At 40.8% G+C, this 20,431-nt stretch overlaps 1 protein-coding gene across 5 annotated transcripts in view; it reads left to right on the top strand.

The window, feature by feature from the left end:
- ARFIP2 (ADP ribosylation factor interacting protein 2) overlaps positions 1 to 20,431 on the top strand; it is a 127,977-nt gene that overhangs the window by 46,435 nt on the left and 61,111 nt on the right. For 3 of the 5 annotated variants that reach the window (XM_030199771.1, XM_030199769.1, XM_030199772.1), the window contains exons 4-5: positions 1,108 to 1,170; positions 12,891 to 12,986. The exons of 1 other annotated variant lie outside the window; for it this stretch is intronic. In XM_030199771.1, the coding sequence (XP_030055631.1) occupies positions 1,108 to 1,170; positions 12,891 to 12,986 (159 nt within the window). The remainder of the gene's footprint in view (positions 1 to 1,107; positions 1,171 to 12,890; positions 12,987 to 20,431) is intronic. One more of the 5 variants, XM_030199770.1, reaches the window with a different exon arrangement.

The following is a 20,431-nucleotide window of genomic DNA, read 5'->3' as shown; positions in this document are numbered from 1 at the left end:
ACTGTCCTTGGCTTTAGCAAGCCTGTCAGTGATTTTCCACAAGCTGAAGCTGGATCTTGCTGACACAGAGATGTTGCAGCAGCCATCTTATTATACTAAGATGTCATAAGCTTGTATAGGCCAAGACCAGCTTAGGCTAGATCACAGGGAAATACCCCTACAGTACCCGTGGTGGTCTCTTTTTCCATATGAAGGAGAAGATTTTACTCTGTAGCCCGCGCAAGAATTTGTTCGGTACTGTTATTGGTAGGGCCATAAACAGAGGATCTTGGGCAAAAGAACCATTTTTACCGCGTTAATCTTCCCCATCCAGGACAAGGTCAGGCCCTCCCACCTACTAAGATCTGTAAAAAGCCGTCTTGTTACTTCGGGGAAATTTACTTGGAACAACTCTTCAATTTGTCGATGGATATTGACGCCCAGGTACCTAATATACCTGGAGAAGCGTCTTCTGCTGGTCAGGGATGTTTACATCTAGGACCTCTGATTTATCAAAATTGATTTTAAAGCCCATACTGCAACTACACCTTTAGTGGTTAGTTATCCCATCTCAAAAAATATGTAGCAGAATTAGAAAAGATATAGAGAAGGGAGGCAAAAGAGAGGCTAAACATGTTAAGAGTTTTCAATTGGGAGAAGACGACAGCTATGAAGGGGTATGATGATGCTAAAGTCATGAATCGTGTGAAACAAATTAGTAGGAAACAGTTTATCTTTTCAAATAGTATCAGCTTTAGGGGACACACCATGAAACTTAACAGTTTCAAAACAAATTTTTAATAAAATGATTTTTTTTTTTAGTCAACACACAGTTAAGCTGCAGAATTTGTTTACCAGAAGATGTGGTGAAGATTGATAGCATTACTATGTATAAATCAGTCCATTAACAATTAATAGCCAGATAGACTTGGGGGTTGCCACCTCATACTTCATTGCTTCTTCCTAAATCCAAGCCTGATGTACTGAGGAAGGCCATGGAAGATGCTCTGATGATCTCTGATGTCAAAAGAGAGTGGGATGGGGACATGATGTATTTAAATACTTGTTTTCTGTAACAAAGCTCTTCCTTTGGGATTTGCTTTGATAATGTTCTGTGATTCTGTTTAGGGCCAGCGGTGCAGTATAACCCGTCCTTCCTTGGGCTGCGATTCCTCTGCGCACAGGGACAAGGTGGCAAGCCCTTCAAGTTTATATTTCCTTGTTCTTCATTTTTATTAATTGGTGACTATCTTCTTCGGGCTTCACTAACAATAATTAAGCATGTGGCATTCTTTCTCCTTGTCTCTTACAATTTCTCTGCTGGAACATTTCTGCTTTTTGCGGTACAGAACACACTTGCTCTCTCTCTCTCTCTTCTCCCTAAAACGAGACAACATATTTTCAAATGAGATTTGTCCTGTTTCACAAAGGCATGGCTCAGTTTGACAGTTGCTCTTTCTGTGTGTTGCATATTTAAACTTGTGCATATATACAGCTCTTTACAGGTATGTAGAAAATGCATGAAGATAGATATTGACAGAGTTTGTCTTTCTAATTTTGGATTAAAATTGTCCTCCACTGAACTGCTAAATTATTTTGGGCAAATTGTTGCCCAGGAAAAATTAAGCGGGACAGAAAACACTGGGGTATTCCTAAGATGTGGCTCAGCTTTGGCCAGTCACCTTTGATTTAGCACTGGCCAGCCAAAGTTGGTTAACTTTAGATAAGGTTTTAAGATATTTTTTAATTGTTTAAATTGATATATAATTTTATTTATTCATTGGGATTGGGATTTATTTACCACTTGTTTGAATGAATTCTCTCAAAGTGGTGTAAACAAGCAACAGACAATTATAGTAGTAAAAGTATTCAAATAATAATGCAAAGTATGGCATAATATTCTACTTACAATGTCAACACAGTACGTACTAAAACATTTTAATAGACAGCGTAGGGTAAGAGAGTAACAGGCATTGGAAAATAAGGGACTGATTTAAAGAGAGCTGCGCATGAGGTCAGAGAGGTGATTAAGTATTATCTCAGCTAGGGTAGGAGTGGATAAACATCTAGGTCTATATCATGTTTTATATTGTTCATGATTGAGATTAATCTATAGTTAGATTATGCAGAATATAAATCTGGATGGTTAAATAAATATTCAGCCCAAAACTATGTGATAAAATTAATGAGCTTTTTATTTTCTGTATGCTCATATCACCCCTCTCTTCAAGTCACTTCACTGGCTTCCGATCAGGTACCGCATACAGTTCAAGCTTCTCCTACTAACCTACAAATGCACTCGATCTGCAGCCCCTCATTACCTCTCTACCCTCATCTCCCCTTACGCTCCTACCCGTAACCTCCGATCTCAAGACAAATCCCTCCTCTCTGTACCCTTCTCCACCACCGCCAATTCCAGGCTCCGCCCTTTCTGCCTCGCCTCACCCTATGCTTGGAATAAACTCCCTGAGCCCATACGCCAAGCCCCCTCCCTGCCCATCTTCAAATCCTTGCTCAAAGCCCACCTCTTCAATGTCGCTTTCGGCACCTAACCATTATACCTCTATCCAGGAAATCTAGACTGCCCCCAATTTGATTGACTGCACTTTTTAGTCCTTTAGATTGTAAGCTCCTTTGAGCAGGGACTGCCCTTCTTTGTTAGATTGTACAGCGCTGGGTAACCCTGGTAGCGCATTAGAAAAGTTAAATAGTAGTAGTAGTACTATTTTATTGAGTATTTATTATACTGCCATTCATTATACACATCACGGTATATAATAACAGAACAGATAAAATAAATATTAAAATAAGATTATATAACTGGCCATAGTTAGAGCACATGAGGATTGGGGTGCAGAGCATAACAAATTGTTCTAAATTACATGAATTATAAAACAGTACAAACAAGGCCAAAAATGGGGGGAAGCCAATCAGTTCCACTTACAGCATGGTAAAACAAGGAAATAGCTGACTATGTCCATAGCAGTGCTATAATAACCACAAAGCTGAGCTAGATGAAAACTTTCCTAAAGGAGGATTCACAGGTAGAGAGTGGCACATGGATGGGGTCACACAGCAAAATGCCTCCTTATTAGGTAAGTCTAACCTAAATCCTATTAAAAGACAACAAATAAGTTTGCTGAGAGATCTAGATGGAACATAGGGGATAAGACAGGGGCTAAATACGCAGGAATACTGCTAAGCACAATGTGTCATGGGATTTTGTATTGTTTTCTGCTACATATAGGTTATCAACATTCCTGAGATAGAAAAGGAATGACATGATCATAATGTCTAGCACTGTGGATCAGTTTATCTTGTAAACGTTGCAGATGTTTTAAAATGGAAATTCAACTAATAAGGAATTAGAATAATCCAAATTATTTACAACTAGCACATGCCACTAGGGTTATCAAAGCATGGTGATCAAGAAAAGGCTTTAGTGATCTGATCTTCCTGAGAGCTTCTAAAGACTTCTAGACTATTCTTGATATGTAAGATGTGAAGGAGAAGGAGTTGTTAGCAATGACTCCTAGTGACATGATAGTATCTTAAAATGACAATGGCGTTTGATTCAGGGGGAGTTAGAAAGGAATGTGTGTTCCCTATTGTAATAACCACATGGCTGGATTTCTGGGGGGTTAAATATCAATTTAAGTTCTCTTATTCGTTTATAAACTTTGCCTAAGTTAAGAAAATCGGACTAGGATGGTCAGTGGTCTTTGTCATAAAGTGTATGAGGACAGGCTTAAAGATCTCAATATGTATACTTAGGAAGAAAGACGGGAGAGCAGAGATATGATAGGGGCGTTTAAATACCTACATGGCATAAATGCACAGGAGGCAAGGAAGCTTTGGAACAAGGGGGAATAGGATGAAGGTGACTCAGAAGTAACCTGAGGAAATACTTCGTCATGGAAAGGGTGGTGATTCATGGAACAGCCTCCCAGTGGAAGTGGTGGTGACAAAAACAGTATCTGAACTAAGAGAGCTTGGGACAAGTACATAGGATCTCTAAGGGAGTGATAGGGAGAGTAGATGGCATGGATGGGTGGACTGGATAGGCCATATGCTCTTAACCTGCCTATATTTTTCCATGTTTCTATCATCTAAGACAGTGCTGTTACAGAAGTAACCTGAGGAAAAGCTTCTTCATAGAAAGGGTGGTGAATTCATGGAATAGCCTCCCAGTGGAAGTAGTGGAGAAAAAAAACACAGTATCTGAATTCAAGAAAGCTTGGGACAAGTACATAGATTCTCTAAGAGAGAGTAGATGACATGGATGAGAAGACTGGGTAGGCCATATAGTCTTATCTGTCTTCATGTATCTATGTTCAGAATCTCAAGTTTCATGAACAATCAATAATTGTATATCATCCACATAGAGAGATGCTGTTATGTCTAAATCCTGAAGTAATTTCTTTCTTTTATTATATTTTAGTCTGTAAACCGTTTTGATTGTTCCTATATAAAGAACCAATAAAACAAAAGAGGCTATATAGATGTTAAATAGTATCAGAGCTAGTATCGACTCCTGTGATACTCTATAAGACGGAGGGTAAAATTTGGAAGATATATCGTCAATCAAAACTTGGAAAAGAAAGTAGGAGTGAAATCAGTTGAGGGCAATATCCCTCAACCCTGTCTCCTGTAAACAAGTGGGAAGAAGAAGATGGGCAACTGTATTAAAAAGCAGAGCAGATCAAATTCGATAAACATTACATCCTTCTTGGCATCCAAATGACTGACAATATCATTTAACATCGGAACAAATTCTGTTTTAGTACTATTCTCTTCTCTAAATTCTGATTGTCTGGAATGGAAAGCATTAACAGAAGACAAAAATGTTGACACCTGTTGGAACACTGCAAAATATGAGAGATTTGCAATAGGTCTAAAATTTTGTTGTAAATTAGGATCTGCTTGGGCTTTCTTTAAGTGATTCATGCCATCTACTCTCCCTGTCACTCCCTGAGAGATCCTGTGTACTTGTCCCAAACGCTCTTGAATTCAGATACTGTTTTTTGTCTCCACTACTTCCACCGGGAGATCATTTTCACCACCCTCTCCATGAAGAAGTATTTATTCAGGTTTCTTCTGAGTTTATCCCCTATCCTATGCTCCCTCGTTCCAGAGCTTCCTTTGGGCTGAAAGAGACTCGCCTCCTGTATGTTTATGGCACAAAACTTTTTAAAATGTCTCTAGCATATCTCCTTTCTTCCGCCTTTCTTCCAAAGTATACATATTGAGATCTGTCTGTCCCCATATGCTTTATGACGTAGTAACATAGCAAGTGATGGCAGATAAAAACCTGAGTGGTCCAACAGTCATGTTCATTATCGGTTCAAGATTTAAATCATCAGTGAACGTGATATTATTTACTTGATCTTGGTCTTTCTGGGACATACTTGTCTGACATTGCTGTCTGGATGTCTCAACGCCACCTGAAATTAAATATGACCAAAACCGAGCTTCTCATTTAACCCCCCCCCAAAACCACCTCCCCGCTCCCCCCATTTTCTATTTCTGTTGATGGCTCTCTCATTATCCCTGTCTCCTCAGGTCGAAACCTTGGGGTCATCTTTGACTCTTCTCTCTCCTTCTCTGCTCATATCCAGCAGATTGCCAAGACCTGTCGTTTCTTTCTTTACAACATCCGTAAAATCCGCCCCTTTCTTTCCGAGCACTCTACCAAAACCCTCATCCACACCCTTGTCACCTTTCGTTTAGACTACTGCAATCTGCTTCTTGCTGGCCTCCCACTTAGTCACCTCTCCCCCCTCCAGTCGGTTCAAAACTCTGCTGCCTGTCTCGTCTTCCGCCAGGGTCGCTTTACTCATACTACCCCTCTCCTCAAGACCCTTCACTGGCTCCCTATCCGTTTTCGCATCCTGTTCAAACTTCTTCTACTAACCTATAAATGTACTCACTCTGCTGCTCCCCAGTATCTCTCCACACTCGTCCTTCCCTACACCCCTTCCCGTGCACTCCGCTCCATGGATAAATCCTTCTTATCTGTTCCCTTCTCCACTACTGCCAACTCCAGACTTCGCGCCTTCTGTCTTGCTGCACCCTACGCCTGGAATAAACTTCCTGAGCCCCTACGTCTTGCCCCATCCTTGGCCACCTTTAAATCTAGACTGAAAGCCCACCTCTTTAACATTGCTTTTGACTCGTAACCACTTGTAACCACTCACCTCCACCTACCCTCCTCTCTTCCTTCCCGTTCACATTAATTGATTTGATTTGCTTACTTTATTTATTTTTTGTCTATTAGATTGTAAGCTCTTTGAGCAGGGACTGTCTTCTATGTTTGTGCAGCGCTGCGTACGCCTTGTAGCGCTATAGAAATGCTAAATAGTAGTAGTAGTAGACATACACCATAGATGTCTGCCTGGCTCTGTCCTTATGTTTCAGCTACTGGAGTTGCCATCAAAGCCCACTCCAGCCTATCCAAATCCGTCTTGTCGTTTGCGGGTCAATGACCATAAAAGTCTGCCTGGCACTGTCCTCACGTTTCAAACCGCTGGAGTGCCATCGAAGCTTGCAGGACTCGGACCATACAAGCCAGCCCAGCACCGGCCTTAGTTGTTGCAGCCAGAGTTGCCATCTAAGTACCACTTGACATGCAAGCACATATGCAGCCTTTTAAGTTTTGTTTTTTATATAATTTATTTTCTAATTAGAGCTCCTCTGTGTTCATCCCACGCCTTTTTGAATTCCATCACAGTTTTTTTTTCTACCACCTCCCTCAAGAGGTAATTTCAAGGATCTACCACCCTCTATGTGAAAAAGAATTTTCTGACATTACTCCTAAGTCAACCACCCCACAACCTCAATTCATGTCCTTAGTTTTACCACTTTCCCTTCTCTGGAAAATATTTGTTTCTATATCAATACCTTTCAAGTATTTATACATCTGTATCATATCTCCCTTGTCCCTCCTCTCCTGTAGGGTATACATATTCAGGTCTTCCAGTCTCTTCTCATATGTCTTTTGGTGCAAGCTCCATATCATTCTTGTCATCTTCCTCTGGACCGCTTCAAGTCTTCTTACATCTTTATCAAAATGTGGCCTCCAAAACTGAGCACAATATTTCAGGTGGGGCCTCACCAACGACTTTTACGGGGCAACAACACCTCCTTTCTCTTCTGGTTACACCTCTCTCTATACAGCCTAACATACTTCTGGCTATGGCCACCACCTTGAGGCATATTTTCAAAGCACTTTGGGAGGCTAAGTTCCATAGGTTTCTATGGAACTTTGGGAGGCTAAGTGCTTTGAAAATGAGCTTGCTTGTCACCTTCAGATCCTCATATACTATCACCCAAGATCCCTCTCCCTGTTTGTGCATATCAGACTCTCACAGCCTAATGCATACATATCCCTTGGATTTCTACTGCCTAAGAGCATCACTTTGCACTTCTTTGCATTGAATTTTAATTGCCAAACAGACCATTTTTCTAACTTCAGCAGATCCTTTTTCATGTTTTCTATTCTCTCCTGAGTGTCCACTCTGTTACAAATCTTGATATCGTCTGCAAAAAGACAGACCTTACCTTCTAAACATTCAGCAATGTCGCTCACAAATATATTGAACAGAATCTGTCCCAGCACCAATCCTTGAGGCACTCAACTACTCACCTTTCCTTCCTCCAAGTGAATTCCATTAACCACCACCTTCTGGCAACCAGTTCCTAATCCAGTTCACCACTTTGGGTCCTAACTTCAGCCTGTCAAGTTTATTCAAGAGCCTGTTATGAGGACCCGTGTCAAAGGCTTTGCTGAAATCTAAGTAGATTACATTTAGCGCACATCCTTGATCCAATTCTTTGGTCACCCAGTCAAAGAATTCAATCAGATTCGTTTGGCATGATTTACCTTTGGTAAAAACCCTGTTGTCTCGGAATCTTGTAACCTATTGGCTTAAGGAAATTCACTATCCTTTTCTTCAGCATCATTTCCATTACTTTTCCAGTAACCAAAGTGAGGCTTACCAGCCTGTAGTTTCCAGCTTCTTCTCTGTCACCACTTTGTGAAGAGGGACCACATCCGCTGTTCTCCAATACCAAGAAACCTCTCCTGTCTCCAAGGATTTATTAAATCTTTAAGTGGACCCGCCAGAACCTGAACTCCCTCAATATCCTGGGATGGATCCCGTCCGGTCCCATGGCTTTGTCCACCTTCAATTTTTCAAGCTGTTCATAAACACTTTCTTCCACGAACAGTGCTAAATCTGCTCCATGCTCATATGATGTACCTTTGCCAGTCAATCATGGTCCTTCTCCAGGGTTTTCTTCCATGAACACAGAACAGAAGTATTTGTTTAGCATGTTTGCTTTTTCCTCATCGTTCTCCACATAGCGGTTCACAGCATCTTTCATTCTCACAATTCCATTTTTAGTCTTCCTTCTTTTACTAATATACCTGAAAAAATTATTTTCGCCCCTCCTTGCATTTCTAGCCATTTGTTCTTCCGTTTGCGCTTTTGCCAGATGTGCCTCTCTTGGCTTCTTTCCGTTTCATCTAGTATTCCTCTCTCTGTTTCTCTTCTTGAGTTTTTCTGTGTTTCATGAACACCAACTCTTCAGCCTTTATTTTCTCAGCCACTTGGAGAATCATATCAGTTTCCTTTTCCTCTTGCCTTTATTTACTCTCCTTACATAAGGTTAGTAGCCATGCTTATAGCTCCTTTCAGCCTGGACCACTGTTTTTCCACTTCTCGTATGTCCTCCCAGCCAATCAGCTCTTTCTTCAGGTATTCCCTCATTTTGCTAAAGTCAGTATGTTTGAAATCCAGGACTTTGAGATTTGAGTGGCTGTCCTCCACTTTAGCTGTTATATCAAACCAAACTGTTTGATGATCACTGCTTCCCAGGTGGGCACCCACTCAGACATTAGACACACTTTCCCCATTTGCAAGCACTAGATCCAGCATCGCACCTCCACTCATGGGTTCTGTCACCATTTGTCTGAGCAGAGTACTTTGTAAGGCATCCACGATCTCTCTACTTTTTCCGATTCCGCAGATGGAATTTTCCAATCTGCATCCAGCAGGTTGAAATCTCCTAGCAACAGCACCTCCTCTTTTCTTTCCCAGCTTTTGGATATCTGTAACTAGATCTTGTGTCTGAGGTCTGTAGACAACACCCATGTGGGCAGAGGCTTCATCATTTCTTTTTAAGGTGATCCATATTGCTTCTTCCTTTCCCCAGGCCCTTGGCATTTCAGTCACTGTGATATTGCTTCTTACTACTACTACTACTACTACTTATCATTTCTATAGCGCTACTAGACATTTACAGTGTAGTAAATTTAAAACAAATCGGAGAACATTTTTCTTCACCCAACGTGTAATTAAACTCTGGAATTCGTTGCTGGAGAAAGCAGTGAAGGCGGTTAGCTTAGCAGAGTTTAAAAAGGGGTTGGACGGTTTCCTAAAGGACAAGTCCATAAACCGCTACTAAATGGACTTGGGAAAAGTCCACAATTCCAGGAGTGACATGTGTGGAGTGTTTGTGCGTTTGGGAGGCCTGCCGGGTGCCCTTGGCCTGGATTGGCCGCTGTCGTGGACAGGATGCTGGGCTCGATGGACCCTTGGTCTTTTCCCAGTGTGGCATTACTTATGTACTTATGTACTTACATACGCAGCGCTGTACCCTTGAACATGAAGAGACAGTCCCTACTTGAAAGGGCTTACAATCTAATCAGGACAGACAAACAGGACAAATAAGGGATAATGGAATTAATAAGGTGGGAAAGATAAAATATTACAAAGGTACTGTACAAGTGAATAGGAATTGAGTTAAAAGCAGCATAAAAAAGGTGGGCTTTTAACCTAGATTTGAAGATGGCCAAAGATGGAGCTTGACGTATTGGCTCAAGAAGTCTATTTCAGGCATATGTTGCATCAAGATAAAAGGAACAGAATCTGGAGTTAGGAGAGATTTACCCAATGAACGGAGTTCCCGGGGAGGAGTGTAGGGAGAGATAAGAGTGGAGAAGTACTGAGGAGCTGCAGAGTGCACTTGTAAGTCAATAAGAAGAGTTTGAACTGTATGCGGAAATGGATAGGGAGCCAGTGAAGTGACTAGATGAGATGGCTAATAAGAGCATAGTGACACTGGTGGAATATAAGTCATGCAGTAGAATTTTGAACAGGTTGAAGGGGAGAATGCTTAGTGGGAGACCTGTGAAAAGCAAGTTGCAGTAGTCTAAGCAAGAGGTGATATAAGGGTTTTGGTAGTGCACTCACAAAGGAATGGACGAATTTTGGTGATGATATAGAGAAAGAAATGGCAGGTTTTAGCAGTCTGTTGGATATGTGCAGAGAAAGAAAAGAGAGGAGCTGATGAGACAGAAAGGATGAGAGTGTTATCCACAAAGATAGAGAATGGGGGAAGAGAAGAGTTTGGTTTAGGGGGAAAGAAAAAAGCTCAGTCTTGGTCATGTTTATTTTCCAATGCTACTCCTCCACCTTTATGATCATCACTATCTTTCCTAAATATATTGTAGCCTGGTATGTAATCACTGAATCATTGAACCGTGTCTCCATGATAGCAACGATGTCTAAGTCTGCAGATCATGAACTTTATTGCTTAGACTGCAAGCATTTGTGGTCATCGCTTTCCAGCTACATTTCAGTGGTAGTCTCCTTTTCTGTTTAGTTTTATCTTTAGTCTCACTTCATGCTGTGTTGGTAAAAAGTAATTTGCCACATCTTCCATTTGGATACCCAATCTCCCAGTCTTATAAGATCCTCTTGCAATGTTTCACAGTCCTCTTGAGATTTAACAACTTTGAATAACTTTGTGTCATCAGCAAATTTAATCACCTTACTTGTTGGCTCATTTCTAAATAATTTATAAATATGTTAAAAAGCAACAGTCCCAGCACAAGACCCTGGAGAACCCCACTATTTACCTTTCGTCATTGAGAATATTGACCATTTAACTATACTCTCTGTTTTCTATTTTTTAACCATTTTGAATGTTTGTAAGTATTTAATTTTTTCATGAGTATATTAAGAATGTATGTACACATTTTTCTTTTTTTTTTTAAATCCAGAATATTTTGCAATATTACGTATTTCACTTATAGGCAAAAAGAAAATAAAGAAACCAAATACATTATACTCCTGAGAAAGGAGATATAAATAAAGAAGAACAATACCCAAGTATGTACATCAGTAACCCACATCAAGGGAAAGAAGGAGATAATCACAAGAAAACTAAACAAGAAATTCCAAGAATAAATCTTAAGGTTCGAGACCTAATACATAGCGATATTTTCTTTGTCTCTTATGAATGTTTACATATGTACAGTTGAGAAAAATCACTGAAACCTGTGCTTGATTCATTGATGCCTGCAACTATTTGGGATTCTGTCAGGTACTTGAGACCTGAATTGGCCACGGTTGGATGCAGGATACTGGGCTCGAAGGACCATTGGTCTGAGCCAGTATGGCTATTTTTATGATCTTATGACCACTCCTTGTTGTCCTTTGGTCAGATTCCTCTCATGGTGTTTTCACTCTACATTTGGTGCTAGCTCTCATCCTGAAGGTTATGATAGAATCCAATTTCAACATCTTTGGAATCATGGGTACTTGAATCTCGGTTATAGCTGTCTGAAATTGTTGAGTTATAGGGCAGAACCAAAACACATGACCCAAAGTACCTTATTCTTGTTATATTTAATAGAGAAATTGGCTTGGGTTAGGCCAGCTTGGTATGCCTGACACTGTGAAATGTGCAGGCATGTGAGGACCTTATATTGAATCTCACGAAGGAGTTTGAGGTGAGGATATCTCTCACCCTAGCTTGTTAACTCCACACCCAATTTCCTTACTCAACTGTCTGGCAACCCTTGGAAATCATTGGATTTCCTTGTTCACAGCAGACTGGTATAAAAGAAAGAAACCAAGGTCTTGTCCTCAGCTTCAAGAGAAGGGTAATTCCACCCCCCCCCCCCCCCCCCCTCAGCAATTTTCTCTCAGAGGTTTGTCGTGTCCGTAAGTAAGAAAAATCCCTAGACTGAATCTGATACTGCCCAGAGATATCCTGAAAGGTCCTAATGTGCCCCCACACACTTCCCCACACACTTTGTGCAACACATCTAACGGACATGCATCCGCTCTTTTCCATCCAAACCTGAAACACTCTGTATTGGTAACTGATTTTTAAAAAGTTTGGATAATCGTCTTAAGGAACAGGCCTGTAAATAATTAGAGGTGGAGACACTCAAGTCTGTCTGGGCTTTTGTATTTTGATCTGCCAGGTTCTTCCAAGGGACCCAGACTGACCACTTATGGAGACAGGATGCTGGGCTCAATGGGTTGGTGATCAGACCCAGCCATCAGCAATGTTCAAATACCCATGAATTTTCTCTTTTTTTTTCTATTGACTGTGATTTGTGGTGTTTAACATCTCATCTGTTTTTCTTCCTTGTCCATATCCCTTTCTTCATGTGCTGTTGATATGTCGTCCTCTGTTCCTTACACTTCCTGAGTGTATCCTTCATTTCCCTCTGTTCCTCCTACTTCTCCCACTCCTTTTCTTTGCTGACGTCCGCTTCTCCTCTCATCCCTTTCTGACCTCTGTCTTCTCTTTGCACTTTCTGTGCTCTTGGACCCTTTCTCTTCTTCCTTCTTCTCCCCACCTCAACTTTTCTGAATCTTTTTCCACTTTTACTCTCATTTCTTTCTTTTCCTCCTTTCACTTACTGCATGCTCTGACTATTTTGCTTCTGTCTTCCCACCCTTGATCTCCTCCTTTCACCTTGGATGTTTTTAATAAATACTTTCCTACTGTTTTTGAATGTATTGTTTTCCTTCTTGCTGTCTTTGCCCTCTCCTCGTGTCTCTCTTTGTTTTGCCCTTCTCCCTTGTCCACTGTGTTCACCTTTTCAGGCTGTCATGTCAAATCTCACTCACCTCGAAGACCATTTATCTCACCCAGCAAATCAGCTGCAAGCAGAATCGCCAGCCAGGTGGATAGATCACCAGGTATCACGACATATGCCTCATCACCTTCCTTCTTTCTTTGCCTGCTGCCTTCATTTTGACATCTGAAGTATGACTAAGGGGATAATTCTCACAAGGTTGTTCAAAATTAGGCACAGACTTTCTATAGGTAATTATATACTTGTGGTGATAGAATGCAAGTGTACATCCTAACTCTAGGTGCAAGTGCTTACCGCTAGCTTAAAGACTGGCATAGCATCTTGTGCCAAACTGCTGATACTATTCTGTAAACTATGCATGTAAGTGCTAGGTGTTCCCCTGAGCCTCCCAGGTCTATCCCCCTTGCAGTTGCATGCTTTGAATTTTGCATACTCAATTTGTAGAATCCCAACTAAGAGCAGTTACATGTGTAACTGTGAATTAGTGCCATTTAGCAGCAATTAACACCAATTAGCATCAGCCACTATAACTTATGCACAACTTTGCGTAATTGTTGTTAATTTGCAGGCCTTGCCCCTTTACTCTTCTTTGTGATCCGCACTGAAATCCTTGGGTAGTTGTGAAATATAAAAAGTAATATAATGGAAGCATATAGGATTAGGATGCAGAATTATTTCTAGAGTTGAGTATAGAGAAGTGATTAGTGAATAGGTATCTGAAGCTTGAAAACGACTTAGATTTGATGGCTCACCTTTGATATGCTTATTCTGACCTTGGGTATGTCCCTGTCACTTAAAATTCCTGGGTGCACCTAAGATAAAGTTTAAAAACCTGCATTGTAGCAATAACTCTACAAGATCGCCTTCTTCGGGACAGTGAAGATTTTTTTTTCTCTCTGAGTCTGGCATTGGTGACGTGTTGAATGGTCTTGCTTCTGGTGGTTACACAGTCTTTGCTGTTTATGCTGATCAACTGTGTTGAACCATGTTATTCCTGATGAGGGTCCTCCTGCTTTTTCTGGACCTGGTACCCCTGGTAAGGATCATCTTATTATCTCTGATCTGGTGATGATGAGATGTGTCAAATGATATTATCCCTGGTGAGGGTCTTCATGCTCATTCTGGTCTCTGCTCCAGTTAGACACAATTATTTGCTCTATTGCTGGTGAGGAATCTTGCAATCTTTAATTCCGTCTGATAGAACTGCAGTGGCTTCCTATAAAAAAGCCCAAAGCTCTGCTAAAAATTAACACATGCTAACGCTAGAGATGCTCATAGGAATATATGGGTGTCTCTAGCATTTAGCGTGTGCTAAAAACACTAGGACACCTTAGTAAACAGGGCCCCCAGTTTCTTTTAAGTTGGCTTGTTGGGTTGACAATATTTTTGATAGTTCTAGCCCTGATTATCTAGCAAAGTTTATTTTCTTTTCCACTATTACCTACTACCTCTAGGACAGGGGATTCTCAGCTTCTTTATTTTCCATCATTCTGTGGAATTAAATATAAAACTCTTTGCAGTCAACTTTTGTATATCAGGCTGTTCAATTTTTAAACTTAGAACAATGCTCGCTTTTCGTAAAGGTCTGAAAACCTATCTTTTTCAGAAATCATAGGTTTAGTGTATTTTCTTTTTTGTTGCATGTAACCCAACCACTTTACTGGGAGTTGGTGGTCTGTAAGTACTATATTGTATTGTAATCCTCAGTTATGGTTACTATTAGCATTTATGACTTCAGTTTGTGTTACATTAGAGATGCCGTTTTCAGCCCACAGGGCTCGTTTATTCTGCCTGTACTGGAGATTAGAAGTTCCAGGAGCTGTTCCCAATAGATTTCCATTCAGGCTACATGTGCAGCACTGGAGGAGCATCTGGGCTCCATCTGTCTTCCCAGAATCCTTGCCGTGGCTTAGCAGGAGCAGTTTCCCCTGGTAAATCTTTGCAGAATTAGAGGAAGGAACAGACACAGGGACTGGGGCAGTCAGCAGAGTGGAGGCAGGCAGTGTCCACTGCCTGAGAGTGTTTGAGTAGACTAGTACTAAAGTATCTAAACAACTACTTGTCCACAGTGGACAATATGGGTTTGCCCTGCGCTATCCTCTCCTCTTTCGTGGCAGATGAGCTGAAATCGAAGAATTAAAAGTGGAGGGGGGAGGAGAAATACCAACTTGTCTTCACCTTCAGCAGGAAGGCTGCTGAACAGGTCAAAAGAGACCATACATTTCTCTATTGACACTAATGTGAGCAGAAAAGTACATAAGAACATGAGAGTTGCCATACTGGAACAGACCAAAGGTCTGTCAAGCCCAATATCCTGTTTCCAACAGTGGCCAGTCCAGGTCACAAATACCTGGCAAGATCCCAGAACAATAAAGCAGGTTTTATGCTGCTTATCCTAGAAATAAGCAGTGAATTTTCTCAAGTCCATCTTAATAATGACTTATGGTCTTTTAGGGAATTAGCTGGACCTTTTTGTAAACCCTGCTGAGCTAACTGCTTTTACCGCATTCTCTGGCAATGAATTCCAGAGTTTAATTGAGTGAGGAAACATTTTCTCTAGTTTGTAGCTTCATTTATTTATTTATTTGGATTTATTTACCGCCTTTTTGGAGGAATTCACTCACGGCGGTGCATGCCCCCCTAGTCCTGCTATGTTTGGACAGAGTAAACAAGTAATTCACATCTACTTATTCCACTCCACTTTGACAGGCATCCACAATCTCTCTGCTTCTTCATTAAACTTGTTTATTAATTTTAAACATTACAACAAGAAGATACTTGTTATTGAAATACAGCCATGATTCATAAGAGGAAATTAAGCAACATTTAAGGAAATATCGTACAATTATACAGATATACAGATCGTATTCTATCAAATTCCTATAACATAAATTTTTGCTTCCTTAGACCACATTAAGGTGAGAGAGGGGTCGGTGGAATTTAGAGAGGATTTAAAACAAGTATTTATTTACAAAATTAGGAAAAAAAAGATAGTGGCTTAACATTCCCACGTTATATTTATATCATTACTGCTGCCTTGAATCAAGAAATGATTTAAGGTGTTCAGGTGAATAAAAGGTGTATTTAATCTGACCCAATTTAACAATGCATTTACATGGAAATGCCAAGAAGAAGGTCCCTCCTATATCAGATGTTTTTGATTTTAACGCAAGGAAGGCTTTCCTTCTTTGTTGGGTAGATTTCGCTACATCAGGGAAAATCTGAACCTTAATTCCCCCAAAACAGGTTTTTAAGTTCTTAAAATAAAGTTTCATTATATTATTCAAATCCTGTTCAAAAATGAATGACACAATTAAAGTGGATCTTTCAGTATTTTCATCCAATGTCTGTTCCAGTATTGCTGAAATATTATTTAAGTCCAGATTGACTTCTTGAAGCTCTTGTTTTTTCCCTTTCTCTCCCTTAGGAACAGGAATATAATATAATTTGTTTACAGGTGGAATAGCTTCCAAAGGAATTTGTAAAACTATCTCTCTGCTTCTTTACGATTCTGCCAACGGGATGTTCCAAACCACATCAATCAGGTTGAAATCTCCCAGCAACAGCACCTCCCTTTTCATTCCAAGCTTATAGATATATTGATCAGATCCTTGCCAACTTCTCTATTTGTGGCAGAGGGTCTGTAGATAACACCCTGTAGGTTCCATCTTCCATGTAGCTTCTTCCTTTCCCCAGGTTCCCTGCATTTTAGCCGCTCTGATACAAATTTTCTCATACCCTGCCATTCCTCCACCTCTTTGGACCCTCCCTATCCTTCCTAAAAAGATTATAGCCTGGTACGGTCTCATCCCATTCATGGGAATCATTGAACCATGTCACTTTAATAGCAACGATATCCAAGTCTTCCTCAAACATCAGGGCTTACAAATCTTGAACCTTTTTACTTAGACTATGAGCATTTGTGCTTATTGCTTTTCATGTGTTAAGTGAATTTAGATGGTTTTCTATATTAACATTACCATCCCCACTACTGTTATGTTTTTCCTGGGGGTGACTTTCTGACTTCCCTTGCTTCTTTTTGTCATCCCCCACCCTCTAGTTTAAAAGCCTAGAAAAATACTGTCTGAATTTCTCCCCAAGGATCCTTTTTCCTGTCAGAAAGATGTAGCCCATGATTACAGAACAGCCTCTCATTTTTCCACGTACTGTCCCATCCTCCTATGTATCTAAAACCTTCTTCTTTACACCGTTTCAAGCCACTTATTGAACTTCTCTGTTTTACGTAGTCTTTCCTCTCCCTTTCCATATGTAGGAATAACTTCAGAAAAAGCTGTACTCCGAACCAAAAACTACTTGGCATCATAATTGATTGGAACCTGACCCTGGAAACCCAAGTAAATTGTACCACAAAGAAAATGTTCTACTCGATGTGGAAACTTAAACGTATTAAACCTTTTTTCCCCAGAGATGTTTTCCGTAAATTAATTCAATCAATGATATTGAGCCATTTAGATTATTGCAACGGAATCTACACAGGATGTAGAGAACAGTTAAGAGACTTCAGACCACCCAGAACACAGCAGCGAGACTGATTTTTGGTAAATCTAAATTCAAATCTGCCAAACCCCTTCAAGAAAGTCTACACTGGCTCCCCATTAAGGAACACATTGCCTTCAAGGTCTGCACCTTGATTCACAGGATTATTTATGGAGAAGTTCCTGGATACATGCTTAATCTAATAGACCTTCCACTCAGAAACAGTTCCAGTCATTCCTGATCCTACCTAAATTTTCACTATCCAGACTGCAACGGCCTCAAATACAAGTCTACCTACGCATCCAGCTTCTCCTTCATAGGAACACAGTTATGGAATGCACTACCTAAAATCTTAAAATTAACTCAGAACCACCTAAATTCAGAGCAAATTCCATGGACCCTTACCTTTATTATTCACTCTTATTATCTCTGTTGTTCTTTACAATACCTATACGTTTACTATTTTTTTATTACATTATTATATTATTTTACTGAACTAAATCACATTGTTATGTTATTTAATTGAAATGTAGTTTGCCCTACGGTTTTGTAAGCCACATTGAGCCTACTATTGGTGGGAAAATGTGGGGTATAAATGTGTTAAATAAATAAATAAACCTATTTGGTAATAGTGAATTAACAGAGCTCCCACACTTAGTTCCAGATGCACTAAAATCCCCATTAAGAATCCATCCATATTTTCAAATCTGTAAAAATTACCGATTTGGAAATATAAGATGGATTCCCAAAGAGAATCGCATCAAATGAGCTTGCTGCTTTTGCGAACAGCTCATTTGCATGCGATGGGGGGGAAGCCAGTCGACCAGCTGAGCATGCACAAAGCAGTCAGTCGCTAAGTGTGGCTTGTGTGCGCATGCCACAGACTGCTTTCATATAAACAGACAAGCTGCATGTATGAAAAAAGCCTTTTTTTTGTATCCCGCTCGCACTGTCTCTGTGTAGATTAATACTAATGACCCCATTGCGTGAGAACTCTGATCAGGTAACGACTGAAAGTTTGATTCATCGTTGCATCTGTTTTTGCTAAGCCACTGTTTTCTCTCTATCCCTCTACTGATGGCACAAATGCTGTTTCTTAATGGAAACCTTTTACCTTCAGGCAAGCAACAGAGAGGGGGTCTGGATGATTCTTCTCTCCACCCCTTTCCTCCACTGTTCAGCTGTCATTCTAGGCAGTACCGACGGCTCCTGACCACCTGTTAAAATTTCAAAGGCAAAGGTAGGGGCTGCTTTTTGCATCAGGTTGGAAAATGGCGGTGCATCACTTTGCATGCACATTTGTATAGTAATTAGCTCATTATAATAGCTTTGCATACAACTTTCATTAGCTGCTACTGCGGCAAGAAAATACTTCAGAGAACCCCTTTGTGCATTCTTTGAGTGGAAGCCAGTGTAGCTTTTCTCGTAGGGGTTTAGCACTTTCATATTTTGTTTTACCGAATGAGTCTAGCTGCAGTGTTCTGAGCTGTCTGAAGTTTCTTGATTATTTGCTCTTTGCAGCCGGCGTAGAGTGCATTGCAGTAGTCCAGATGACTGAGTACCATTGATTGTACCAGGTTGCGGAATACAGTCCTTGGGAAGAAAGGTCTTACTCTTTTTAATTTCCACATTGAGTGGAACATCTTCTTGGTTGTGTTTTTCGCGTGACTCTCAAGTGTTAGGTGTCGATCAATGGTAACTCCAAGAATTTTTAAGGTGTCCGAAATTGGAAGATTCAGTTTTGGTGTGTTAATGGTGGTGAATTTGTTCGTGTTGTGTTGCGAGGTGAGTATTAGGCATTGGGTTTTTTCTGCGTTGAGTTTCAGCTGAAATGCGTCCGCCCATGTGTTCATGATATGTAGGCTTTGGTTAATGTCATTGGAAATCTCCTTTAAATCTTGTTTGAATGGGATGTAGATCGTTACGTCGTCTGCGTGTATGAATGGGTTAAGGTTTTGGTTTGATAGTAGTTTCGCCAAGGGTATCATCATTAAGTTGAATAATGTCGGTGAGAGGGGGGATCCCTGTGGAACTCCGCATTCAGGTATCCATGTAGCTGATGTAGTCGAATTAGATGTCACTTGGTATGATCGTGTGGTTAGAAATCCCTTGAACCACTACTTGGTGCTTTCGTTATCACTGATTCTGGGCCTGCTCCTTTTTTTTATTGCTCCTGCAAATTTGGACTCGGTGACATGGCCGCAGAGGCAGTAGAAGGTAGACGGGGGATCAGCCCTGTGTTCCTTTCTAGGGCTCCTATGGATGGCTGGGCCCCATCATGCAGAGGCCTGGGGCAGCTGCCCCTTTTGTTCATTGACAGAAACAGTCTTACTTTTCTCTGTGGCAGGCCTGTGCTTGGGCAGATTGGTGGGGAGGGAAGTGAGAGAGACGTTAAGCCTGTTGCACCAGAGGTTCTGTGACTGGAGGCAAGGCGAAGAGAGAATCCGCTGCTCTTGGTGTTTGCTTTCTGCAGGACCAACCAACCAAACTTCTTGCTGCCTTGTTTTGTACCAGCAAAACCTAGGTGCTAGGTCCAAATTTTCAGTCGCCATGGTGACTTGGTACCTGGGGTTTGTTGAGCCCAGCGGAGAAGTAGCCTAGTGGTTAGTGCAGTGGACTTTGATCCTGGAGAACTGAGTTCGATTCCCACTGCAGCTCCCTGTGACTCTGGGCAAGTCACCTAACTCTCCATTGCCCCTGGTACAAAATAAGTACCTGAATATATGTAAACCACTTTGAATGTAGTTGCAAAAACCTCAGAAAGGCGGTATATCAAGTCCCATTTCCCCTGCCATAGGGTATGTATTTAACATGGTCCACTTTTTCCTTATCACTCTTGGCATACAACTTCTAGCATCTTTCAGACTTAGAATTCCATTTCTAGCCTTCCTCCTTTCTCCAATATAACCAGAAAGTCTTGTTTGTATTATGTACAGTAATTCGAAATACTGTGCATCGCACGCAAACATGCTGCTGAACAGTTTATAATAGAATAAAAATGGGGAAAGGAAATACAAAGTCATTGAAGAAAGGCAAATGAGGAAGGGGGAA

This window comes from Microcaecilia unicolor, chromosome 4 (genome assembly GCF_901765095.1).
Source record: "Microcaecilia unicolor chromosome 4, aMicUni1.1, whole genome shotgun sequence".
Classification (NCBI taxonomy): Eukaryota; Metazoa; Chordata; class Amphibia; order Gymnophiona; family Siphonopidae; genus Microcaecilia; species Microcaecilia unicolor.
Note: the sequence above shows the minus strand (reverse complement) of the source record. Positions and strands in the feature narration are given on the sequence as shown.